Source organism: Pelobates fuscus, chromosome 6 (assembly GCF_036172605.1).
Source record: "Pelobates fuscus isolate aPelFus1 chromosome 6, aPelFus1.pri, whole genome shotgun sequence".
Lineage (NCBI taxonomy): Eukaryota > Metazoa > Chordata > Amphibia > Anura > Pelobatidae > Pelobates > Pelobates fuscus.
The window spans coordinates 28382858-28410720 of NC_086322.1; the positions used below are offsets into that span (position 1 = coordinate 28382858).

General features: G+C 44.8%; 1 protein-coding gene across 1 annotated transcript; it reads right to left on the reverse strand.

Annotated features, from left to right (window-relative positions):
• Positions 1–5662: 5662 nt before the first annotated feature.
• LOC134566030 (vomeronasal type-2 receptor 26-like) lies at positions 5663–27528 on the reverse strand. The gene is made up of 5 exons (XM_063425744.1): positions 27427–27528; positions 25062–25829; positions 10451–10678; positions 7326–7449; positions 5663–6570 (listed from the first exon to the last, which is right to left on the reverse strand). The coding sequence occupies exons 1-5, from the start codon at positions 27526–27528 to the stop codon at positions 5663–5665; spliced, it is 2130 nt and encodes a 709-aa protein (XP_063281814.1).
• Between the last annotated feature and the right edge of the window lie 335 nt (positions 27529–27863).

Consider the following 27863-nt stretch of genomic DNA (forward strand, 5'->3'; position numbering starts at 1 on the left):
CTACACAAACACACACAGCATCATCTACACAAACACACAAACTGCATTCATTATACACACTACATTCACCACACAAACACACACTTTGCAGTCACTATACACTGCAGTAACTATACACATTGCATCTAATACAAACATTACATCCACAACACAAACATACACTGTGCATTCACTATACACACACTACACACTCTGCAGTCACTATATACACACACTACATCCACTACACAAACACACACTCTGCATTCATTATGCACACCCTGCATTCACTTGTATGTACGCAGTGGGGAATTGCGATGCAGCCTAGAACAAAATCTAACCCCATTCAACCCCCCAATAACGACAGACCACTTAGTATGGATGAAACAGGCCACAGCATTTATTATCACAAACTAAATTACTGCATAACACATCCATAACTTTATTTATTAAATCTCTTCTTTTTCTGTAACCAAAACGTTAGACATAAATAAGCATAAATTAACATATATACATATATAACTCCACACATAGTGTTATACAGTGACCCAACCCTCCTTGCCAATAAACATAGAATGGTTCCTAATCACCACTTCCTCTCACCTCCCTCCTCGTCATAAAAATCATATCTTCCAATGCCCGCCATCAGCCAACCTTATCCACGCTCGATGGGCACGAGACCTCAGGCAAACTACTGTTTAACCTTTGAAGCAGGGGAGGTTGAGACCTTAAAAAACTTGTTCATCTCATTCCATATACTTAAACGTAACCCCTCAAACTCACATACCCCCGCCACATCCCCGCTGTTTTACACCTAAAATCAGCGGGGACCCCACCACAACCAGCCATGGCCTGTTCCACCACTTCTTGCAGCGCTAGATTAAAAGAGGCCAAGTCCGACCTCCAGCAAGCGCACCCATCCCCTCGAGATAACTAGGCCACATCTGGCCAAACCCTAAAGGCGAACTGGAATCCCCCAAACTCCCACGACAAACCTAGAAACCCATCTAGTCCCATGTCCGACGGCAGCGCACCAGGGCACTCACATTGTGGAGCGCACTGCCAACAGGAAAAGGCGATAGCCTCAGCCTAGCCCCTGAGAACCTCGGGGAAGAAACAGAATGTGTAACATGCCCATTGAAGAGCACCCAAGTCCTAAACCATCACCGAACCCATGTCATTCCACCCAAGGATGACAAAACCCCTGGTACCCCCATGAGGCGGGACAGCTGACCCCGCATGAGGAGGAGCCACAGCCCCGTCATTCATCGGTGCCAGACCACCGAACCTCCGCTCCCGAAGGTGTAAGATCCAACCACTCACCCCTGCCTCCTGGCCCAAAGTACATACGAGAATCCCACCATCCCCTTTCCGGGACGGGGGCGACCGTAACCGCGGAGATAAATCCAGTCGGAGACCAGCAGGGTGAACCTAAGGAACCCACCACCCTGACTCCCACCATTCGAGCTCTCTGAACCATTGGTGCAGGCACGCCAAGCCCGGCGGCATCCGAAGCCGCCCACAACCAGAATGAATGCCCCTTGAACTACCCACCATCCTTAACCATGAATTCAAGCCCCCAAGCGGAACACCCCAACTAAATGGACGCCGGGGTGAAAACACATCTCCGAGAACCACACAGGGGTGAGGAGGCCAAATAATCCAGGGGACGGAAAAGCACTCCCAATGAAAACAGGCAAATTACGGAACCCTGCACCGCCCCCAATCGGAACGGTATATTAGAGACTATCCTGGGAACCCACTCCATCATGGTAGGAGCCCAACCATTACCCCGTTTATTCCATCCACCTTAGGAGGATGCCTAAAGTCAACCCCGCAACATCCAAAATTGCACAGATTCTATCGACGAGTCAGCCAACCGCAACCGACTTACCCTTCCCAACGACAACAGCCGTAGTGCGTCAAAACCGGAAGGAAGTCCGTCCCAACGCTTACCCAACTCCACCAAAACACCCTCCCACTTGCCGACGACCGTAACATGAACGGGAAGCCGAGCCCTGCTAATCGCAGAAAACGCCCCCAACGCCCGTAATAGACGGAACCAAACATGTAGATAAGCAGTCCAATCCCGGAACCCCCAAGGAAACCTTCCCATCCGTCCTGATCACTCCCACCGTACTGGAGCGGGCCCCACGCCGCCTCAGAGATCGACCCACTTACCAGCCTCGTCGGACTGGTGGACCAAGCGACCACACCTCCACTGCCTTAGAAATCGACCCTGCGACGCCTCCGCCCGAAGTACGCTCTACAATGAACAAGACAGAGCATCGGCCATCACAATGGGAATAACCGGACCAAAAAACCCTGACCAGCCGCCCCTAGACTCAAACCACGCCGAGCCAGGTGCCACAACCAGAGTACCACCGGGGTAGAGGATACCGTCACACGATAAAGACAGCCAGCACCACCCCACGATGGTCCCTAAGGAAAAACTACCCACTTGTCCATGAGCTGGGTACCCACATGGGTATGCTACCATGCCATGCTACCATGCCACCAGAAAGGGGAAGCTCCAAGAACACCAGAGTCCGCCAGAGCCAGCCTAATGGGCAAGAGTCAGCACCCCACCAAGAGCCCAAATGGCCCAAAACCCACAAACCTGCTGCAGCGGCAAACAGAAGGAAGTCCTCGGAAAGGACTTAGGGGGCCAGATTGCACAAGCCATCATGAAAGGAGGCCCAGAAGGAACCCCATACATTCCCAAGGGCAACCCCAACAGGCAAAGCTCAGCATACCCAGGAGAGCCCACGGGTAGCGCAGCCGTGCAACCACCGTTGCCTCCCGCCTGACGTCCCAAACCGCAGTCAGGGGAAATGGACGTCCCCCTTGCAGGAATCGATCCCACCATCCAGGAGACTACAGCACGTATCCCGACCCACGGATAAGGCCTGGGCCACGGAACTCCAAAACTCCAAAACACTACCCCAAGAAAAACACTGCAGAAGCAGAGCGCGGACATGCGACACTGACGGCCCCACACATAAGCGACATCGGGAGCAACTAACGTGGAGGTACATAGCCACCTAAACTGGACCGTCAGAAACACAGCCTGGAAACAATAACCTGACGGGGCGTACCAGCAGCAGCCGGAAAACCGATCCCACAGCCGCCTTTGGCAGCGAGGTCCCAGGGCCCCGCAGCCCCACACTCACAAACCCAGACCCTGGAAGGAAACAACAACAGAGTAAATAAGGAATCCGGCAATATCGACCCCGTTCCCCCATGGGCACCATATCCCAAAGGGGGGACCAGCAGAGCGGACTTCAGGGGCACACTAAACGATCGGGAAGTAAGCCTATCAAGCGGTCTTGGGAAACTGGACCCACACCGCCCAATGGAGCTCACACATTGACTGAGGGACCCACACCGAGAGCACCCACATCCCCCATCCCGACGGATTGCAGAGGGATCGAAAACACACCGTGCAGAGGCGCCAGGTGAGCCCCAAGCAAACCAGAGGCCGAAAGCCCATCCGGTCCCTGGCCAAGAAGGGGCGCACTGCCAACCGTGGACGAATGTGCAAAACGTACCTCCCCAACCCCGCGCCTTCCAGGGACGATATGCGTCCCGAGAGCGACCTGATCGCAGAACCACACAGCACATTCTTGTGGAGCCCTCACCCCGACCATGCTATCCAGAACACGGGGTGCATCCGAATATGCGCCCTAGGGTGTAACCGACCACAGCATGATCCCCACGACCCTCCCGCAGCCCCTAATGTCCCTCTTAGCCAAGGGACCCCCGTGGCAGGAGGGAACATACCTGCAATAAAAGCCCCTTCCCCCATCTGCTCCCTAGTAGTGCTCGCAAGCCAAGCGGGCCATGTTAGCTCAGCAACACCCAGAGTCACGTGAACCTGGGAGGCACCGCCGGCGCTATCAGCTGCGCCAGACGCTGCAGGAAAGCGTACCTAAACATATAAGACATACTGAAAACGAAGGGGGGAGAGTACCCATGTACCCAAACTTTCACCATTCCTATTTTTTTTTTTTTATATATATTTTTTTTTTTTTGCTTTGATTATCCACCACCTTGTACTTGACAGTGTATTCACGTTTTTTTATTTTTATTTTTTTTATTCATTCCATTCGGTAATTGACACAAGTTATTTCTGTACTGTAAATAACTTTTTTTTTTTAATTGATTTTATTTTTCCGTGCTAGGAGGACTAGACTGAATAAAGAAGGAACAACGTATGCATGTGAGGCGCTAAAAAAGAGGGGGGAAAAGTACTCACCAGACGCAGAAGGACGATGCAAAGAAACAGCAGTACCAGCATCCACAGAAGACAACAGGTGTGATCCAGGCGCCACCTGCTGGACGGGTCCACGAACTGCAGCAGAGTCCAGAGAAGAGAGCAGTGGAGAAGGGGAGAGCCCACGCCCCAGAAGAGATGGCCGAGGTAAGTGACCTGCAGGGGGGGGAGGGGTCCAGGCTAGGTAGAGGGGGGGGGGGAAAGGGGGGCAGACAGAAAGGGAATGGAGGCCCAGGGGAGGGGGAAAGAAAACACAGGAGGGGGAAAAAGGAGGGGAGAGGGCAGGCCCACTAGAGGAGAGGAGGGGAAGGAAGCAGAGAATGGGGAAGAGGAGGGGGGACCAGGGGGCTCAGGAAAGGGTAAGCTGGGCCCCCTGGGAGAAAAAGAAGGGGAGAGGAGAGGAGGCAGAGGAGGCTCCCGATGGGCAAGGAGACCCCCCCGGCCTACTCACCGCCCCAACCCCCCGCCAGCCACGGGCGGACCTAGACCGGTGCCGGGCGGCCGCCTGCTGCCCAGAGAGCTGAATCCGCCGCCCACCGCCCCCGGCCTGCAATCCAGCGCTGGCAGCCGGGGAGGATGGTGTGGTAGGGGACAATTTAGTGTTCAATTTAGTTTTTTGCATTTTTCACACACAACAAATGTGAATGCTATTTTTGGCCAGTGTTTGTGACTAAGTGGCTAATAGAAAAGACTACTAGGGCTACTGTTTTACTCGTGAGACATCGCTTAATACAAATGTGTACTTTATTGCAGTAACAGCTAACAGTATTGTGAGATTCACAGTTAAAAGGCCATGTAAAACTAAAAAAATTACATTTCTTAAATTTCTTACATTTCTCATTTTTATTTTATATTTATTCTATGTTTAATATATAAATATTTGATGTGACATGAAAGCCCTGTTTCTCCTGAACAAAATTATATATGATAAGTGTGGGTGCACTTCAAATGAAAGAGGTGAATTACGCCTGAACAGATGTATAGCGCAAATTCAAGGTTTTGTTTAAATTTTGTTTTGATCACAACTTGTACAACTGCCTCAGTCCTTAAGGGGTTAAGATCCAAAATTGTATATCTCCCCAAGAGATGTATGTGTTCATCATTAAATAACAACCCAACAACTCTTCACTCCTTGCGCATCTCATATGCTCTGCCTTGAATGGCTTGAGAACCTGACCGTACTAAAATATTGATGGGTATATTTATTTCTATTTAATATTTCTAGTCTAACAGGTGGCAGAAGATATGACTGGTAAAATATGTATTTGTACTCCACTCTTTAATACACTTTAGGTACTTAGTCGAGCACTGTGTAAATTATTGAAGAAAAATAAAATAGAAGAATCCCAGTTTGCAAATCGTTTTATTTTGCAATGTTTATCATTGTTAATATACATGTTTATAAATTCATCTTTGTGTCCCATGAAGCATAACTGTTTTTGTATTAATTTCAGGTTTAAAAACAATAATAAAGCATTTTGGTAAAAATATACAGCCCAGAAGTCCAGCACTTGAAGTCAATATGGCAAAAATCTCTACAATCACCATGTTCTTCCCTTTGGTGCTCAGATAGGCCGGGATCATTGCAATCCAAACACTGCAGAATACCAGCATGCTGAAGGTGATGTACTTGGCCTCATTAAAACTGTCCGGTAATGTCCTGGCTAGAAAAGCTAAAATGAAACTAACAGCTGCCAGGAAACCCATGTAACCCAGGACCGAATAAAATAAAATAACCGAGCCTTCATTACACTGAACAATGATAATTCCTGGATATGATTGCATGTCCAGCTCATGAAATGGAGGAGAAACAATCAACCAAGTAATATTAATTATGATTTGAATTAAAGAGAAAAACAAAACTAAAGAGTTTGATACCTTCATATTGACCCAATTTTTCCAGTTACTACCAGGCCTAGAAGCTTTGAAAATTATACAGATCATGACAGTCTTTCCCAAAACAGAAGAGACTGCTATTGAGTAAATTATAAAAAAAGTAGATTGACGCATCTTACAGGTTATATCCACAGGACGACCGAGGAACAAAAACACACAAAGGAAACTCAGCATGACGGAAACCAGGAGAACAAAGCTGAGATTCTTGTTATTGGCTTTGATAATTGCTGTTTCTTTGAATAAATGAAAAATCACTAATATCATAAGAGTTATAAGGAAAAGTAAAACTGAAACAAATGCGAACACAATCGTAATAGCATCATCTTTGAAGGATAAAAATTGTTCCACTTTGGGAATACACTTATTCTTCTTCTCATTGGACCATTCGTTGTCTGGGCATTTTATACAGTTTTCACTATCTGAAAGATGACCGAAAAAAAAATGCAATTTTTATTCATATTTTTATTTAAAAAAAAAAAAAGAAAAACACAGTTATAATAATTTAGATAAAAAACAGCATTTTAACATGTTTTAAAACTACTAAACAGAACAATATAAATAGACTGAACTTTCAATTTATATTTTTCATACATCAACTATGTACAATTCACCAATTGCATTTGTCAAGAATTTACACAAAACAGAGCGCTGCAGTGCCTTAACGTTTAATTTACACTTTCCCAGTGCTGCCACTAATTGATCACAGATGTCCATGCATTTGTCAAATAGATTGAAGTAGAAACAAGAATTGCACTGGAGCACCGGCCTAATATAAGAGCATTGTGTATTTAGAAAGCGTAATTTAGTACACATAATAATAATCAGAGCATAATCCAAGTCAATATTGACAAGGTGTTCTAGTATGAAAACAGCTGCTAGTTTCTAACATTAGTGAAAAATATTTTAGGGATGAATTGCCTGTCTGTAAAACTCATTGGGAATGAGTCTATCGTTGACCATCGAACAAAAGTGATCCAAGCAACTGTGGTCCAGGCAAGTTCAGGTCTACCTAGCAACGTAATATTTAGAATTCATTGAGATTTATTTTATCGTTTGTTCTATTAAACCCGATGCTTTGGCAATACCCTCAAAACTAGCAGCAATTGCAATTATATAATGAAATACCCATGACAGTATATTTGTATGTCCTTTTGTGAGGCTTCAGGTACAATACCAGATTTATTGGATATTTCTCCATCGGGGCATTTTGTGCAGTCGTAACAGCAAACTACAATTCCAGTCCCGGGCATTTTCCTAAATCCTGGTAAACAGTTATCTGAACATTGAGACCTTGGAATCTAAAACAGAAGGATTGAATATGATATTCGATTAACTTTTTGATTTCAAATGTAAACTAATTTAATGCAACTAAATTTAAAAAAAATAGTCTGATACTAGCATCTAGCAACTTAGGAAAAAATATATTACAAACTATTTTCTTATTAATAGTCATATCTAGGCAAGGTTTTGTGTGAGATCCTATCAAACCACAAGTAGATGTCAATTATCTGCAAGTAGGAGTTCTAAAGTTCTTTTGGTGCTTTGAGTATTCTTTTAACTTTGTTTGAGAAAGACTCATTTATTGGAAAGAAAATAGTATGCTGGATTTTATTTTGGGGGTGTGAGATGCCTTTGCTGTAGAAGGAAAAGACAAGCATCTGTAAATTAACTCCAAAGCATACAAGTGTTCTTATGTGTTGTCCTTAAAGAAAAAAAACAAGCACTTAAAAACTATAATAGCAAGCCATAACATTAAAGAGGGGTTGTCAATGTGGTTCATCTACGGGATACTTTTTTTAGTTGTATGAAGTAATTTGTAAATGAGACACATTTTTCATGGTGCTTTGTAAAATAGGTTTGTGGTTTGCTGTCAATAAATTGTTATATAATTCTACACCATGAGATTATTTGTTCTCTTTTAAAGGAAGCTAGCATCCATATGCCGCCTACATATTGTTTATGCTGTGCAATCACACTTTGGAACTGCTAGTGATCCTTATTTTTCTTTTATCAATCTCTTTTTATTGAGGTCAAATGACATCACAAGCAGAACAGAGTTAAAGCAGGAGTGTACATACATAGCCAGTTTTAGCATATAAAAAAACATGACTATGTCAATGTAAATAAACATATGAGTTAACTTCTAGAACATTCAACCTTATTTTTAAAATAATAATAACACAGGCTAGGTATACATGAGAAAACAATTATGAAATAAACATAGGGAGCTCTAGGGATATAAAGAAAGCATCCATTTTGTTGTGTATGAGGATATCAAGCTGCAAAATATAATAGAATAATGATTAGAATGCTGCATTAGTGGTTAATAGACTATAGGTAGGAATGCCATAAGCTACTCAGACGCGCGATCAGCCTATTCCCGCTATGGATATGGTACAGACCCATCTGAAGGTACTAGTGTGTAGGCCCAAATCCAAAAGTAGCAGATGTTCCCTTGAACAGAATGGCATCCCTCTCAGTGTTGTATCCCTCAGCTTACTCCCTTTGATTGCTTGAAGAGTGTTCAGTGTCGATGTCCAGCTGTATGCCACTTTCCTCCCAGGGTACCAGTAAGGCCTCTGTTGTCTTGGGCGTGTTGGGTGATGCCGAGTACTACAGGGTGTACTCAGAAGTGGTGCAGCATCATCAACTGGTGAAAAATCCATTCACATAGTGGTAAAAGTGTAGGTTTAGTTAAGTCTGTTTAATGCATGGTTTGAGTTATTGGATCAGTAAGGAATTATTTCTTGTAACTGTTTTAGTTTGATCAGAGAGCAAAATGGCCAGCTCCAGCCATAGAATAGGGCAAATAGGTTGTGGTGTAGATTTTGTTAAATCTCTTCTTACTGCATTGTTCAATGATTTTAGTTCCGTGCATTATTTCCTTCAACGTTTTTTATTTTGTTCAGGAGTTGGTCCCGCGATTGCTATGGTTAGAATTGCAAGAGTAACGGTGTTGGAGAAGGTGCGCATTATGCTGTGTGTTTTACATATACCTATATAGTAAAGTTCAGGTTTGGCAAATATTGGAGTTAATATACTTAAGTTGGAGTTACAAAACATGATGGAAGGGCCTTGGCTGTGGGGGGCCTCAGCTGGGTTAGTGTCTACCCCAGTTGAGGCGGTGGGGCAAAAGTCATCCTCAGGGTCAAGTTCTGAGGAGGGATATGGTGGTAAATGGTTTTAAATAAAAGGTGGTCAGGTTAGTTATGACTGACTAGCAATGTGGTGGTTAATAAAGTTAAAGGTTTTAAGTAAAACGCGGTCAGGTTAGTTATGACTGACTAGCTATTTAGTAGTTAATGAAGTTAACAGTTTTGAAAGTTGGTGAAACATATGTTATATGGTTATGGTTACAACGTTATGGTTACACAGTTATGGTTGTATGCCCCTTGAGCTTTGAATAAACAGGATGGCCAAGCCCATTGAAAAGTAATTAAACATTGTCTGTGGTTATTGTGTGGTCTCATTTTATTTATACAAATATTGCCTACCATACATATAAGAACATCTAGTGCAGAACATCTACACACTTTAAAAACATATAATCAGATATAATCATATGATATCAAACTCACTACATTTGAGTGGATTGTGTGCCATTGTCACTTTAGGACCCCCAGGGATAAAGAGAAACGCATTATGCATGTGAGGTGAGACGAGACTGTGAGAAAGGAAGAGCTGCTGAGTGACTAAAGAGCTACAGAGAGCCTTCCAAGGATTTTAATATTTGATTTGTTTTAAATGTTTATAACTCTACTTGAGAAATTCAGAAATACCAACAATCTCTGTCTGCGGTCCGGTTTATGCCTTGTGGATCCACCAAACTCAAGGAGCTTCATCCCTCCAGGGCCCTTATAGTGAGAGTGTTTTACAATTTAAAGGGATATACACCTAATTTTATTTCACTTGTTTTTTTTTAATTGTTAAATATTTGTTGGCGCCTGTTTTATCTAATTATTATTTTTGGTTGTTATTTATATGTTGTATATCATACCTACAAAACCTCTAGAAAGAGCTAAATTGGAGCACTTTTTTCCACCCCAGGATTCCTTTCTGTGTCCCCAGAAGAACAGTGCAGAATATTATTAGATATTCCTGTGCTGAATAAAGTTACCCCATGGGAGAGTAAATGATTTGCCTATATGCAGCTCTGAGTGAGGCTAGCTAAGAATGCATTGCTCAACCCTCTTGCTGACAATTCATCCATATCATTAATTCCCCCATTCTCCCTGTCCCTCATCCTTACCTCTCAATATTAGGAGTTATGATATGCAGCTGTATACAATTTACTCTCACCTCGTTATTATTGTTGAGCCATGTTATACGTTTGGGGTCGATGAACAGCTGCTGTCCCTCCGGTACCCATTCTGAGAAGTTGCCCACAACCTTTCTTTCTACTGACTCACAAGGAACGCTTACCCAATTTGTAAATGTATAATGATAGGGAAATTCTCCAGCATCATCAAAAAGCATGGTGCGATTCATTTCAAACATATTTTTGAGATTTTTTATATAATGATTAAGCTATAAAAGAAAAAGAAAAAACAGATAGATATAATCATACAAGAAATTGGATTTTAAAAAATCACAGCATAGTGGGGTTCAGCTTCCAACAACCCATTGTTATTTATCCAGAAAAATGCAAAACAAGCAAACAATGTTGTTTTCAATTCTGGACACAGAGTTTACATAGAAACATAGAATGTGACGGCAGATAAGAACCATTCTGCCCATCTAGTCTGCCCAGTTTTCTAAATACTTTCATTAGTCTCTGTCCTTATCTTATAGTTAAGATAGCCTTATGCATATCCCACGCATGCTTAAACTCCTTTACTGTGTTAACCTCTACCACTTAAACTGGAAGCCTATTCCATGCATCCACTACCCTTCCAGTAAAGTAATACTTCCGGATATTATTTTTAAAAATGTGCCCCTCTAATTTAAGACTATGTCCTCTTGTTGTGGTAGTTTTTCTTCTTTTAAATATAGCCTTCTCCTTTACGAATTTAAATATTTCCATCATATCCCCCCTGTCTCGTCTTTCCTCCAAGCTATACATGTTAAGATCCTTTAACCTTTCCTGGTAAGTTTTATCCTGCAATCCATGAACCAGTTTAGTAGCCCTTCTCTGAACTCTCTCTAAGGTATCAATATCCTTCTGAAGATACGGTCTCCAGTACTGCGTACAGGGCCGGATTAAGAGCACAGTGGGCCTGGTGCTGACAATTATGATGGGCCTAATTACGGAATCTTATCGACCAAAAACACTAAAACAGTCAAACCCCCCAAGCATCATGTATCTGATGGAGATGGTGCTAGAGGGAAACTCATAGGATGCAGCTATAAGAAAACACATACTCTATGCTTATCTCTCTCTAATTTATGCTTTCATCCTTCAAGTAAATCCATAACCCCTAACAGCAGTGTCCAGTGAAGCAGGAAATCAATGGGCGCGGTAAAAGGGTGTGCCACTGGCGCGAATCACGTGACCAGACCTGCCAAAAGGGGTGAACATGCCCAAAAAGGGGGCATGTTTGTCCAAAGAATTGGAAGGTCAGCCTGGCATGAATGCATGTCAGGCTGCCTGCCAATCCTGCAGGCTGTCCAACTAAGGGCATACTATGCAGGCAGCACCCTGAGCTTGACATAAATGCGTCTAATGATGCGCTCACTCTATGCTTTCTAAGGACTGTCCCCTAGCACTCGCTGGTCCACTAGTCTCCTTACCTTCTTAATAGCAGGCAGAAGTTCCTGGTATATAGTCTGAGACAGAGAAAAGGTGTATGTAGTGAGTGTAGAAGAAAGGGGACATGCCACAGTGTTAGAGAGACCAACGTCTGCATTACCTAAACTAATTTTATTGTCAGCCAATCCACACAAGTTTTGTTCCCATACATCCCTCTTAAGCTTCCAAACTTAAAGGGACACTATAGTCACCAGAACAACTACAGTTTATTGTATTTGTTTTGGTAAATCATTCTATTCAGGCTTTTTGCAGTAAACACTGTCTTTTCAGAGAAAATAACTCCACTCGCCGCTCCTTAGATGGCTGCTAGAGGTGCTTCCTGCCATTCAGTGTCTCCACCCTCTGGATGCAGACACTGAACTTTCCTCACAGAGATGCATTGATTCAATGTATCTTTATGAGGAGATGCTGATTGGCCAGGGCTATGTTGGACTTGTGCTGGCTCTGTCCCTGATCTGCCTAGTTGACAGTCTCAGCCAATCCTATGGGGAAGTATTGTAATTTGCTCAGACCACCACTTCTGATGATGTCAGCAGAAAGTAAGTTGAGAGGCAGAGCCAGCAGACTTGAATACAAGTAATATTTTACTATATTTAGGGAGGCAAGAAGGGGCCAGGGTGGTGGTTTTAACATAATAGGGTCAGAAATACATGATTGTGTTCCTGACCCTATAGTGCTCCTTTAAGCAAGAGTATGTGAAGAGTAGTTAAGGTTGCCACCTTTCTTGGAAAAAAAATACCAGCCTTAATCATTTGTATAATTAATTAGTTATGCATGACATCACATGATGTAAATCACAAGTAGTGACATCAGAGAAAATTCTGTAAAATCACCAACAAACTACTCACAGTTTGATTCTGCTGTATAGATGGATTGCTCCCAGTGTCTCCCAGTGTCACAGTCTCGCAAGTCACCCAGTGTCTCAGTGTCCCTATGTATCACAGTGTCAGTGTCCCCATGTCGCCCAGTCCCCTAGTCTCCCAGTGTCAGTGTCCCCATTTCTCCCAGTATCCCAATGTCTCAGTGTGTCCCCATCACTAGGATACTGGGGACATAGTGAAACATGGGGACACTGAGAGACCCGGGGACACTGAGAGACCCGGGGACACTGAGAGACCCGGGGACACTGGGAGACATGGGGACACTGGGACATTTAGGGAAACTGGGAGAAATGGGGACACTGAGACACTAGGGACACAGAGACATGGGAACACTGGGAGACTAGGGGACACTGGCTGGGAGACAGACACTTGGGGACACTGGGAGACATGGGGACAGTTGTGGACATAGACATGTGGACACTGGGACATATAGGGACACTGGGACACATGGGGTCACTAAGCACACTGAGAGACATGGGACACAGACACTGGGAGACTTGGGGACACAGACACTAGGGACACTGGCTGGGGGACATGGGGACACTGGGAGACATGGTGAGACCCAGTCATGTCTCAGTGTCTCCCAATGTCCCCATGTCTCACAGCGTCCCCATGTGTCCCAGCATCCCCATGTGTCCCAGTGTCCCCTAGTGTTCCAGTGCCCCATGTTTTCCAGTGTCCCCAAGTGTCTCAGTGTCCCCAGGTCTCCCAGTATCTGTGCCCCCATGTGTGCCCTAGTGTCTCAGTGTCCCCTAGTGTCTCAGTGTCCCCTAGTGTCTCAGTGTCCCCTAGTGTCTCAGTGTCCCCTAGTGTGTCAGTGTCCCCATGTTTTCCAGTGTCCCCAAGTGTCTCAGTGTTCCCAGGTCTCCCAGTGTCTGTGTCCCCATGTGTCCCCTAGTGTCTGTGTCCCCTAGTGTCTGTGTCCCCTAGTGTCTCAGTGTCCCCATGTTTTCCAGTGTCCCCAAGTGTCTCAGTGTTCCCAGGTCTCCCAGTGTATGTGTCCCCATGTGTCTGTGTCTCCTAGTGTCTTAGTGTCCCCATATGTCCCTGCTGCCTTTCCCCCCATCCCTCACTTACCTGAGCTGTAGAGCTGCTGTCTGGACTCTGTGCTGTGTTGCTGCTCCCCATGGATCAGTGAGTAGTAGAGAGAGGCAGGGCTATGCTGTAACTTCCTATCCTTGCCTCTCTCCACACACAGTGACCCCCTACTGGCCGGTGCTGGTATTGCAGCGTAATCTATTTATTTATTTTCTCATTTATTCTGAGAAAAATACCTGCATTTGTATTGCCGGTATTACTTATTACTGCAATACCGTCATGGCCAGGCAGCCTCAAATACCGTCTGTGTCAGTAAAATACCAGTCAGGTGGTAAACCTAAGAGTAGTGTGTAAAAAAAAAAAAAAAAAAAATTTTTTTTTTTTTTTTTTTAATGGGCCTATTCCATGGGCCTGGGCCTGGAGCTGCAGCTCCATCAGCCCCTATGTTAATCCGGCCCTGACTGCGTAACATACTCCAAGTGAGGTCTCACCAGTGTTCTGTACAATGGCATGAGCACTTCCCTCTTTCTACTGTTAATACCTCTCCCTATTCAACCAAGCATTCTGTATTTTCCAAAATTGAAGGGATTAGAGCATATATGATATAAACTCAAGTTATAAGTGAGAGGTAAATCAGCAACATTATATAAATATGTTGAAACACTACTAGAGTATTGTTTTACTTCTATTTAAATTGACTATGTCACATTTAACACGAAAATAAGTTGCACCCTTGAATTCCAAAAGAGCATTTTTCTTAGGTGCACTTTACTTATAAGGACACTTTTTAACACACTAGTTACATACAATTCTCATACACTACACATTATAAAAGAACTATTACTTTTTTGAATTTTTGTAATTTCGTAAGTTATGCTTCTTTATCTTTATCACGAGAGATACAGCAACCTTGGATGATCATTCTTACTATTGAGTTTTCTCTGAGTTTTTGGCAATTTTTATTTTCTCTGTTCTTGCTGAAATACATTTACTTAGGGTCTCCATTAGTGAAAAGGGCAATTCAGATATGGGCCCCAAGCTCACTGTGCCTAGAACAGTGATGGCGAACCTTTTTGAGCCCGAGTGCCCAAACCGCAATACATGCCAACTTTTTTTCCTTAAAGTGCCAACACGGCAATTAAACCTCAATACTGAGGTTTAAGTTTAGAAAAAACAACTCGTACTGTTGTCCGAACTAATTAACAACTTTTGTTTTAAAAAAACACAACAGCAGAGAGTTCAATAATACAAATTTTAAATAATGATATAAATAGATCAAATTAAGCTTATATTTATTAGTATCTCCAACAAATGCAATACATACACACAGAGACTGCTGAATACATACACACAGTCTGCTGAATATACACACACAAGACTGCTGAATACAGAGACTGCTGAATACACACACACACAGTCTGCTGAATACACATACAGACAGACTGCTGAGTACACACACACAGACTGCTGAGTACACACACGCAGACTGCTGAATACATACACACAGACTGCTGAATACATACACACAGACTGCTGAATACATACACACAGTCCGCTGAATACACACACATACAGTCCGCTGAGTACACACACACAGACTGCTGAATACACACACACACACACACACAGAGACTGCTGAATACACACACACACAGACTGCTGAATACACACAAACACTGCTGAATACACGCACACCCACAGACTGCGGAATACACGCACACACACAGACTGCTGAATACACACACATACTGCATTGAGGGGTGTAGTTTAAGGGACATTGAGGGGTGCTGTGTGAGCGCTGTGTGTGGGGTGCTGTGTGTGTCTGAGGGTTTCTGCGTGTGCTGTGTGTGTGTGTGAGGGGTGCTGTGTGTGTGCATGAGGGGTACTGTGTGTGTGTGTGTGTGTGTATGAGGGGTGCTGTGTGTGTGTGTGTGTATGTATGAGGGGTGCTGTGTGTGTGTGAGGGGTGTGTATTAGGGGTGGTGTGTGTGTGTGTGTGTGTGTGTGTGAGGGGTGGTGTGTGTGTGTGAGGGGTGGTGTGTGTATGAGTGGTGGTGTGTGTGTGTGTATGAGGGGTGGTGTGTGTGTGTGAGGGGTGGTGTGTGTGTGTGTGTGTGTGAGACAGGGGTGCTGTGCTGTGTGGGGGGTACGGCTGCTGTGCAGGGGTAGAGGTACTGTGCTGTGGGGAGTAGGGGTGCTGTGTGTGTTGTGGGGGTGCTATGTGGGGGTAGGGCTGCTATGTGTGGGGGGGGGGTAAGGGTGCTGTGTGTGGGGGGTAGGGGTGCTGTGTGTGGAGGTAGGGGTGGGGAGCGATGCTGGGTGTAGGGGAGGGGAGGGAAGCTGGGTGGGGGGGAGGGGTGTAATGCTGGGTGTGGGGGAGGGGAGGGATGCTGGGGGATAGGGGTGCTGTGGAGGGGTACTGTGTGTGGGGAGTAGGGGTGCTGTGGGGGTAGGGGTGCTGTGTGATGGGGTAGAGGTGCTGTGGGGAGTAGGGGTGCTGTGGGGGGTAGGGGTGCTGTGGGGAGTAGGGGTGCTGTGGGGGGTAGGGGTGCTGTGGGGGTAGGGGTGCTGTGGGGGGTAGGGGTGCTGTGTGCGGGGTAGGGGTGCTGTGTGTGGGGGGTAGGGGTGCTCTGTGTGGGGGGTAGGGGTGCTGTGGGGTTTAGGGGTGCTGTGGGTGGTTAGGGGTGCTGTGGGTGGTTAGGGGTGCTGTGGGGGGTAGGGGTGCTGTGGGGGGTAGGGGTGCTGTGTGGGGGGGTAGGGGTGCTGTGTGGGGGGGTAGGGCTAAAGTAATAAAATAAAAAATAAAGAAAAGTATATTAAATCAGTCCCCCCCTTCCTCCTTCTTACCTCTAATGAAGGAAGGGGGGGACACAGCCATCCCTGGTGGTCCGGTGGTGGCACGCAGTCTTCCGGGTCGGGAGGCAGGAGAGGGATCTTTGCAGCAGCTCCCCAGTCCTCCCGCGCGATGCTGTGTGGAGCGTTGCCATGGTAACGCGCGGCAACGCTCCACACAGCTTGCTCGCGGGAGGACAAGGGAGCTGCATCACAGATCCCTCCCCTGCCTCCCGACCTGGAAGCAGAGTAGGCGCCTGCCGTTTCGGGCAGGCAGGTGCCTACTCTGCATTATTGGTGAACCTATGGCCGCGTGCCCACAGAAAGGGCCCGGCATGCCACCTGTGGCACGCGTGCCATAGGTTCGCCATCACTGGCCTAGAAGGATCTCAGCTCACTGTTGAGGCCCTGAAAAGGGTGAAACGATTGTCCGGGGTTGCTGTTTCTCTCATTCAGAGGAAACTTGCCAGTATTTCAGATCTGCACTGCCCTTATGGGAGTCTGATATGCAAAAGGTATAGGTGCTCTCTGTAATATATAAAAATATTCTCAAATCCCCTTCTTCCAATAGAAAAAGAGGGTCTACAAGGGGGAGTTAAGAAAAACGAAAAAAAGGAGCAATATTATAAAATAAAGAACTTTATTGAGGTAATAATGAACATAAATAAAAAGTGCACAATTACATTTAAAATGTAAGAGAGCACAAAAATACAAATACTAAAAATAATATTTTAACAATAACAAATAATAACACATAAAAAATGTCGCCAAATGTCAATAATCTTAAATGCCTAAAACAAGGGTCAGTGCTTAGTGGATATGCAAAAAATCACAAACTGAATATAATGCTAACTGGAGATAAAAACGTAGGCACCAAAGCATCCAGTGGTATGGAACAATGTAACCAGAGGGAGACCACTAAATATCTGAAGTAACAGAAAGTATCAACACAAAATTAAACTAACTCCAAATAATAATAAATACCAAACTAGCCTTATAAGGCTACTCCCATGCCTAAGTAAGTGAGGGGATAAAGTTACTAAACACCTAAGTCTGCAATATTCATATCGGCTTTATTAGTCCTGGCCCTTTAATGCCTAGGGTGTTAGTAAATCTCCACTTAGTACCTAAGCACCAGAAAAAGTGCCAAAGGGAGAAAGGTCACTGTCTAAAAGAATGGCAGCCCTAATAATCAAAAGTAGACAGATGGATAAAGTAAAATAAGATTTAAAAAAAGCCTCTCTCCTTGTGAGACTTACTAGATAGGCATAGAAGAAAACATGTAAATCATATATCATAACAAACTCCAATGCCTAAGTAAGTGAGGAGATGAAGTGCTAAACACCCAAGTCTATCACACAGGGTTTCGGGCATTTGTGGTTAACCAGGTATGGTGAAGGTTAATAGGGTCAATTGGTGCCACACTCCCCTCCTGGGTGGCCGGGTTGTTCGGTACTTTGTTCGTTTGGCATACGATATAGGGGAATCCAATATACATGGTGTTAGTACCGAACAAATACACAGGAACCCAGTGTTGCAATGGAGGGATACAATATAACAGAATGAAATACACACACAGTGGTATGGACAGCTTCTAGCACCAAAAAGGGGTACTGAACAATAGTCCATTCCGTTACACATGGGGTTTTATATTTGGTTCAGGAACCAAACAGGCGCACGATCCAAACGGGAGCTTGTTAAGCCTAATTGACAGTTTGTAACACTTTTCACCACAGTGTTCTAATAGTTTGTCTGGGTGGCTACTGTTCACATGAATGTCCACGAGGTGGTGGCCATCTTGTTCCCGTGAACGCAGGCAGCAGTGTTTGGTCATCAAGTTCATGGAACTGTTTTCGGACACTGAAACTCCCGAACACCACTGGACTTCCAGGATCGCCTGCGTTCGGTTCCACACAACTTAGAAGGGCACTAACAAGCTGCAGGGTAAGAACATTGACTATTTTCGTTAGTTTGTTTTAAACTACCGAATTAGATCGACCACAAGCCCTGATTCTCTGGAACTGTTTTGGGCATGGGACCATGCATGCGGTCGGTATAATTATGACTTCCAGGAAATTCCTGAACCCCTGAACCAATCACTGGGTGATTTTTGGATATGTTGGTCACCCAGGGGTTTTGTGTGTTTAAAGGTATTGTTGAGGTTTTGCAAAAATGTATGTTTTCTGTGTCTGGACATAATTGAGTTTAATACAGTTCTTGACCCAAGGCACAGGAGAGGGATTATCCTGTTTTGTGTGGGAGTGTCCTGGACCTGAGAGCCAATGTAAATACAGTATGTACTTTGTCATAGTCTACTCTCAGGTCCAGTGGGGAATGCCCCTGTTATATGTTAAAGTAAACCCCTTGCATGGTGACCTTCATATAAGGCCAGCTGTGGCTACTAATAACGCAGTTCCAGTTTACCCTCAACACAGAGCCTCGGCTTGTAGGGGAAAGTGATACCAGCTATAATCCCTGCTCTTGGGATTGTTCTTTGGATTGCTATAATCACTAGCTATTGTAAGAGATACACTGCTATACCTGCTAGACCCCTGCCAAGCTGCGGCAGCTAAGGGGCTATGATGCTTATGGTGTCCAGTGCAGTGCTAATGGAACTTGACTACAGTTAGCAAGCAGTGATTGGTGGAGGTACCCATTTGGGGTGCCAGGTGGTCCGTTATATATATATATATATATATATATATATATATATATATATATATATATATATATATATATATATATATATATATATATATATATATATATATATATACACATACATACACAGGGCTCGACAAATTCCAGGCACCAGGTCGCCACGGCAACTAGACATTTCTTCCTGGCGCCTGGCAGTTGTCAGCTCTAAGCCATGCAGGAAACATTAAAACCGTCCACGAGAAGGAGCAGCAACCTTCCTGCAGTTCCTCTATGCTCCCTTGTGCGCTGTTTAGTGACATGACGTCACTCTGGCCCTGGCATCACTACACAGAGAGCGCAGAGGAGCACTGTGAAACTGCAGGAAAACTGAGAGGAGACACACTGGACGCCAGGGAAAGATCTACTCAGCTCTCCCAAAGTCTGGGTGGATTTAGATTAAAATAAAAATAGCAATTTGTGGATGTGTGGGAAAATGTGTGTGCTCTGCAAGGGCCTGTAGAGTGTGTGCGTGTACGTGTGCATCTAGGGGCTGCATTGTGAGTGTATGTGTACTGAAGAGCCTGTGTTTGGTGAAACGCGCGTCGGGGCTCGATAATTGATCCGGTGTTACTGACCCTACATGAATTCTCGTGTGACCTTACACGCTAAACCTTACAGTATTCTAGCCATCTCGGTTACACCGAGGATCGTTGGACTCTGACCATTAGATTCAACTCAGCATTCTAGTTTGCTAATTTTTACGGTTATAGCTAGGTGCCCACGAAGGCACAGTTTAGAACAGCCGTTAATAGGAAGCAGAGCTCTGCTAACCACGTAGGTGCCCACGAAGGCACAGGATATCTCTGCTACATAATTCTCTGACTATTATTTAGGTGCTCATGATAGGCACAGTTTAGAACAGCCGCCAATAGGAAGCAGAGCTCCGCTAACCACGTAGGTGCCCACGAAGGCACAGGATATCTCTGTTACATATATCTCCGACTATTATTTGGGTGCTCACGAAGGCACAGTATATCTAGTACTACCATAGCCTGACCAGAAGCTAGGTGCCCTTGAAGGCACAGATCAGGATACAAGTACATATTAGACTGTGGCCACTAGCACCTGGGTTGGATCATAGGCGTGCGCAGCCTATTGCATTAGGGTGTGCACCCTAAAGCACAAACACACGCCGCATGTATATGTATATATATATATATATATATATATATATATATATATATATATAAATACACACACACATATATACATACACTGCTGTGTGTGTGTGTGTGTGTGTGTGTGCTGTTAGTGTGCTGTGTGAGGGTGGTGTGTGTAAGGGTGCTGCTGTGTGTGTGTGTGTGTATGTGTGAGGGTGCTGGTAGTGTGCTATGTGGGTGAGGGCGTTTGTGTGTGTGTGTGTGTGTGTGTGAGTGTGAGGGTGCTGTTTGTGTGTGAGGGTGTTTGTGTGTGTGTGTGTGTTAGGGTCCTGTTAGTGTGCTGTGTGAGGGTGCTGTGTGTGTGAGGGTGCTGTTTGTGTGATGTGTGTGTGATGGTGCTGTGTGTGTGAGGGTGCTGTTTGTGTGATGTGTGTGGGTGTCGTGTATTTCTGAGGGTGCTATTTGTGTGTGTGTGTTTGCGAGGGTGTTGTTAGTGTGCTGTGTGTGAGGGTGTTGTGTGTTTGTAAAGGTGCTGTGTGTGTGTTTGTGAGGGTGCGGTTAGTGTACTGTGTGTGTGAGGGTGCTGTATGTGTACTGTATGTGTGTGTGAGGGTGCTGTGTGTGTGCTGTTTGTGTGAGAGTGCTGTATGTCTGTAGGTGCTTTTTGTGTGTGGGTGCTGTATGTGTGTGTGTGTGTGTGTGCTGTATGTTTGGACAGATTGTGGAGGTGGGGGCAGATTAGTAAATATCCCCCCTCCCTTCTTACCTTAGGGAGGGGGGATCCTTGCTGCCATGTGCCATCCCTGGTGGTCCAGTGGAGAGTGAACTCTAGCCTGTGGGGCTAGAGTTAACTCTCGTGAGATCTGAGCGTTGCCGCGGCAATGCTCAGATCTCGCCAGAGGAACCTGGCGGAGCTGCCGTCTAGAGCTCCCCGGGTCCTCTCCTACCTCCCTTCATGCTGCTGTGGGCCGGTGAGGTAGATCTTTGATCTCCCCGCCGGCCCATGGAGGCTTAGAGCAGAGCCGACACTCAGCGCCGGTTCTGTGTGAGCCGACAGGGGAGAATAAAGTCCTGGGGAATAAAGTGTGGGAACCAAGATTCCCACCCCGCCAAAAAAATAATATACACTCCAGTGTGTGTATGTATATGTGTGTGTGTATATATATATATATATATATATATATATATATATACACACACTGACACGCATACTCAAACACACACACATACACTCACAGACACACACACACTCATACATTCATAGACACACACATTCACAGACACACATATTCACATACACTGACACACATACACATTCACAGACACACATTCACAGATACACATACACACACACACACACACACTTTCACAGACACACACATATTCACATACACACACACATTCACAGACACACACACATATTCACATACACACACACAGACACACACACATACACAGTCAAAGACACACACACACACACACACACACAAACAGACACACACACGCACAGACACACCCACACACACACACACAAACACAGTCACAGACACACACACACAGTCACAGACACACACACACACACAAATTATTATGGAGTGCTGGCGTGGACTTGTCCCTGGGGTCCAGTGGGTCGGGCGGCTCTCTCAATATCAGCCGCGGCGAGGGAGCTGTGAGCTCTCTGCTCCCTCTCGCCGCGTGGGCTGTCTGCTGTAGCTGGGAGCCGGAATATGACGTCATATTCCGGCTCCCAGCATCAGCAAGCAGCGCGCGGCGAGAGGGAGCAGAAAGCTCACAGCTCCCTCGCCGCGGCTGATATTGAGATCATATATATATATATATATATATGATATTTGGTGTGTAATGGGGTGGAGCATGTATGTATGTATGTACGTGTGTGTGGAGGTGAAGGTACATGGGAAATAAGTGTGTATGTGGATGAAGAGATAATGTGTGTGAGGGATGCACTGTGTGTGTATGCAAAGGTGTACTCTGTGATGGTGGGAGTGTACTGTATGTGCGGGGTTCACTGTCTGTGAGGGTGTACTGTGTTCAGGGGGTGTAGAGAGTGGGATAGGGAAGAGCTTTACAAATTTTATTTTAATAATTGTTCTTTAAAAAATGAATATTCCCCTTTCCCTCATCTTACCTTGCAGGGAGTGGATGGCAAAATCAGATCCATGGTGGTTGAGAAGGCTGCCTATCCATCGGGTACAGGGTAAGTCAGAAGATTAGAGGTATCTCTCTTGAAACTCAAGCACTTACTGAGACTGACCCATGCAAACCCACGCACACACCCACTCTGCCCCCACACACAGATCCATACACACACACACACAGACTGCTCACGACACCGACTGACCAATACATACACAGATGATCCCCCACACACAGACTGACCCATACACACACACACAAACAGACTGATACCCCCAAACACAGACTGACCCCGCCCACACACAGACTTACCCACCCACACACAGACTGCCCCCCACACACACCAACTGACCCACACAGACTGACCCATGCACACACACAGACTGAACCATGAAAACACACACACTGACTGATCCCCCAGACACACTGACCCATACACACACACAGACTAACCAACCCGATATAGAATGACCCATACAAACAAACTGACCCCCAGAAAAACAGACTGAAACCCCCCAACCCCCACACACAGACTGAACCCCCCACACTCATACACACACAGACTGAACCCCAGCACATAGACTGACCCATACACACACAGACTGATCCACCCCACGCAGACTGACCATACACACAAATTGACCCCCGCATTTAGAATGAGCCCCCACACACAGACTGACCACATACACACAGACTGACCCCCCCATACACCCCCCCACACACACACTGAACCACACACACTGACTCACACTTACCAGCAGCTACTTGGATGTCTCTGTGCAGAGCTGAGCTTCCTCTCACTGTTTCTCCCCAGCACTGCCCTCTATGACCCAGGAGGGAGTCCTCCCAGCACAGTGCCCCCTCTTGCCGCTCGTGGGAAAAGGGTGGAACACAGATCCACAGTGACAGTGCTGCTTCAGCTTGTGTTGGGAGACCCAGTGCTCCTGACTTAAATTTTATTGGGGGGGCAGAAGGGGGGCATGGCCCCCTCTGGCCCCCCTTACTGATGCCACTGCTCTCTTGCCCCTCTGTCTCTTTCTCCCTCCTACCCCTGTGCCTCTCTCTTGACCCCGTCTCTTTCTCCCCCATACCCCTATGTATTTATCTTGCCCCTGTGTCTTTCTCCCCACCCACTGTGTCTCTCTCTTGCCCCTCTGTCTCTTTCTCCCCCGTGTCTCTCTCCCCCTTCTGTCTCTTTCTCCTCCTGTGTCTCTCTCTTGTCCCTCTGTCTCTTTCTCCCCATTCTGTTTCTTTCTCCTCCTGTGTCTCTCTCTTGTCCCTCTGTCTCTTTCTCCCCCCTCCCCATGTGTCTCTCTCTTGTCCCTCTGTCTCTTTCTCCCCGTTCTGTTTCTTTCTCCTCCTGTGTCTCTCTCTTGTCCCTCTGTCTATTTCTCCCCCTCCCCCTGTGTCTCTTTTTCACCCCTTCCCATGTCTATTTCTTCCCTTCATCACCCCCTTAGACTGACCTTGTCTTACAGGCTGTCTTATACCACAGGAGGAATGAGGGAGGGGGCAGAGCTGATTATCATGCTTCCTCGGGGTTCCCACAATTCTCAGCACAGCCACATCATAGAGTAATCACTACTCTATAATGTGGCTGTGCTGGGAATTTAATTGTGCGAGCCACGAGGGAGCATGATAATCAGCTCTGACCCTCCCCTCAGTCCTCCTGTGCTTTCTGATAGCTGCACGGCTGTCAGTATCAGTGAGTGTGCCGGCGGACCGGATAGGCGCCACCCGGCCCGGCGGCACCACCATGCACTACAGGAGTTGTGACCGCTGGCCACAAGTTAACTATCACACGTGACCGGCCCCCTCAAAATGTGCTACCGGACAGGCCACTCGGTGGCACATTTATTCAGCCGGTGGCCGCGATTACTTAAAGAGTCAGAGTTGCACAGCCCCCAGGTGCTGCGGCCCACCGGGAAATTTCCCGGTATCCCAGTGGGCCAGTCCAGCCCTGGCTATCTTTTAGTGGAAAGATCAAAATTAAGTAAATTAGAAGATAAGCTATTAAGCTATTTAGAAGATAGCTCCCCTAGTAGGTGTCTTTACATTGGTTTACCATTTTAAGGATACCAAATTAGCTATTTAGCAGATAGCTAGCTTATTTGGTAATATGCTTTTGGCAACTCCAGGTAAGGATAACAATTAGGGAGTTATCTACAAAACAGCTCAACAGATCATAAGAAAAGGACTTTTATTAATTTTGATAATTTAGCAGTTTAGCAGATAACTCACTAAATTGATTAGACAATATCTTATTCCCTCTAGTTCTGGTTCATTAAGGATATTTGAGATAATTTGAGTCATTTATACTTATAATTGCTTGCTGATTGACTTTTCATATATTGAAACCCAGTGAACCTATAGGTTGCCTGTTTGAAATGCTGTCAAACCCCTGGTACAAATGTTAATTAAATGTAATATGCAGTAGACAATGTCATTGTGTTTACCTGATATCTGTAATTATAACCTATGTAATTGTCATTAAGATCTACGTGCATCTCATGCAGGGCAGAAGCCATGGCAAAAACTGTGTAATATACTCGAGGAGAAGCTCCCTGTGTTAGATAGTCCTTAGCAATGATATCAGAGTAGATGTTAGAGCAATTTGATGGATCTTCATAACGAAAAAGGTATTCTGTAGTCCATACATAAGAAAGAATGTTTTCATTTGGACGATTTGAGGGATTAATATTATCAAAGAAGTCTCCATATTCTGGGAAAGGTATGTAATAATCCTCTAATGCCAAACTGCCATTAAGTAATGTAGTATACTTATTTGGTTTAGAATTATGAATTATGGACCAGGATGGGGGAATAATTATCGTCGTTTTCTTGGTTGATGACTGTATCATAGAAATCACTGAAACAATTGCAATATCAAATGATCCACAAAGTACAATAATTTGAGCAGATGACTTTTCAATAGTGGATAACATGCTCTGTACTTCACTCTCTTTAATGGTGAGTTTATAGACAGACAATTTGAAGGTGAATGACACACAGATACCATCATTGGACAAGTATTCCATAAAAGCTAGCTGCTCTGTTTCTCCAGCATCATCATATGTTGTTAAAATTCCAATCCAATTCCAGTTGAACTGTTTCAGAAGGCGGGATAAAATCTTGTAATAAGTATGGTCATTTTGCACCATCCGGAAAAAGTGTGGATACAAATGTTTATCACTAAGAGCATACTTTGTTGCTCCATAACTGATCTGCAAAGCAACAATATTACTGTTACATTATTAGATACTTTAATTCACATCATTAAAAAAATGAGTTTCATGACTAATCAAGAACATAAAAAGCCTTCAGTGACTTACCTGAGGCAGCGGCGATGTCTCTCGCTGCTGTCTCCGCCTCCGCAACGCTCCTCCTATCCATTGCGTCGGCCGGTGGGCGAGACTGATCTCGCCCACCGGCCGAGGGGACCGAATGCGCATGCGCGGCAATTCCGTGCATGCGCATTACGTCTCCCCATAGGAAAGCATTGAAAAATCATTTCAATGCTTTCCTATGGGGTTTTGAGCGACGCTGGAGGTCCTCACACAGCGTGAGGACGTCCAGCGACGCTCTAGCACAGGTTTCTTGTGCTAGAAACCAGGAAGTTCCCTCTAGTGGCTGTCTAATGGACAGCCACTAGAGGTGGAGTTAACCCTGCAAGGTAATTATTGCAGTTTATAAAAAACTGCAATAATTACACTTGCAGGGTTAAGAGTAGTGGGAGTTGGCACCCAGACCACTCCAATGAGCAGAAGTGGTCTGGGTGCCTAGAGTGTCCCTTTAAAATGTAAATGGTACCTACAACATTTGTATATTTCTGCTGTCTATTAAAATGGAAATTAAATTAATGTTAATTCATATTTGTATTGTATATGTCTATAATATGTGCAAAACATTTTTTTGCATGTGCTCTACGAGACAGAAATGAAAACGAGGGAAATCTCAGCTGCACTTTCCTAGTAAAATTAACAAATTTTGATAAATATAGTATCCATGTGCCCCCTGATATGTCTCATACATACATAAGATGAAAAAGGGGGCTACATGGATACCCCTATCAGCAGATAAGGCATCTGACAAGTAAGGTTCATGTATTTTATTTGGTAGAAGCTACTCTTGATACTAAGGTGTTCTGTTAACCTTAGCATTCTAATAATACTAGTATTGTTCATTGTTCAAAAGTATTTATACTCACTGTTAGAGGTTTATATCTATTGTGTCAACACCCCTGTTCTAGTCAGGAACAAAATGGGCTAATTCACTTTGGAGCTGTTTATTACACCTTATTTTATTCAAGTTTATATTATTATTGTTGATTAGATTCATCCTATTTCAACTGTGTCCCATTTATAACTTGTATCCCCCCTCAATTTACAGTGTTACTTTATTTATTTTTTTGGTAATAAAGAAATATTAGAACATGGTGAAGTCGTAACAGGCCACATGACCATGACACTAGTAACCCACAATAAAATTGTGCAGCATACTTTTTAATATTAATATTAGTATTAATTTAGGCCTTATGCCCAAGAAATGGCCCAGTCTTTCTACATAATATAAGGCTATATAGACACATTAAGCATCTCCTGAGATGTTGGACAGGGCTTTGACATTTGAGGCAGTGAGCTGCTTATGCGCTCTATGAAAAGGTACATAACCTTAAATGAATCTCATTGTAACATCAAAAAAAGAGAGAAACTGACCCATTTAGTTAAATATGTACATAGAAAAGAAAAATTAAAAAGGGCCAAACCTGCCCCCACATTCCCATCCCCCCTATCCCTTCAACTCCAAGCATGGAGCCCACACCCTTTCAAAAGATTGTGTGGATTTATGTGATATGGCTGTAAGCTTGTCCTTAAGATAGTTCTCTTTTTTGTTGTGTTTGATTTCTGCCAAGCTGGTGGCCATTTTGCTCAGCTGCTAGGGTCCTCCTATTGCTGTATCCTATAATATGTATATATATATATATATCTTGATATCAGGACCACATTGTTTTTTAATCTTCATCTTTGATATGGATTGTGACGAAATGCCTTTTGTCACTGGGTTTATTGGTGACAAGCTGCCCTTTACCCCTGGCTGTTGGAGGAGCCTGATTTCCAGCCTCTTACCTGTTGACTATGGTCCCTGGGAGATTTGGCCCTTCAGGTGCAACATTTGGGCATATTGGATTTGTATGGTGCTGCTGCTGGCCCTTTAAAAACCATCCGTGGACATATTATGACTTTTAGGAACAATGTCCC

What these genes read in the sequence shown, in the direction of transcription:
- LOC134566030 (XM_063425744.1), bottom strand. Translation starts at nt 27,528, where the DNA reads ATGGCCACCAGCTTGGCAGAAATCAAACACAACAAAAAAGAGAACTAT. An exon ending in CCACACAATCTTTTGAAAGG is followed by an intron (nt 25,830 to 27,426) that starts GTGTGGGCTCCA and finishes GTTGCTTTGCAG; the next exon opens with ATCAGTTATGGAGCAACAAA. An exon ending in GTTATAATTACAGATATCAG is followed by an intron (nt 10,679 to 25,061) that starts GTAAACACAATG and finishes TTTCTTTTATAG; the next exon opens with CTTAATCATTATATAAAAAA.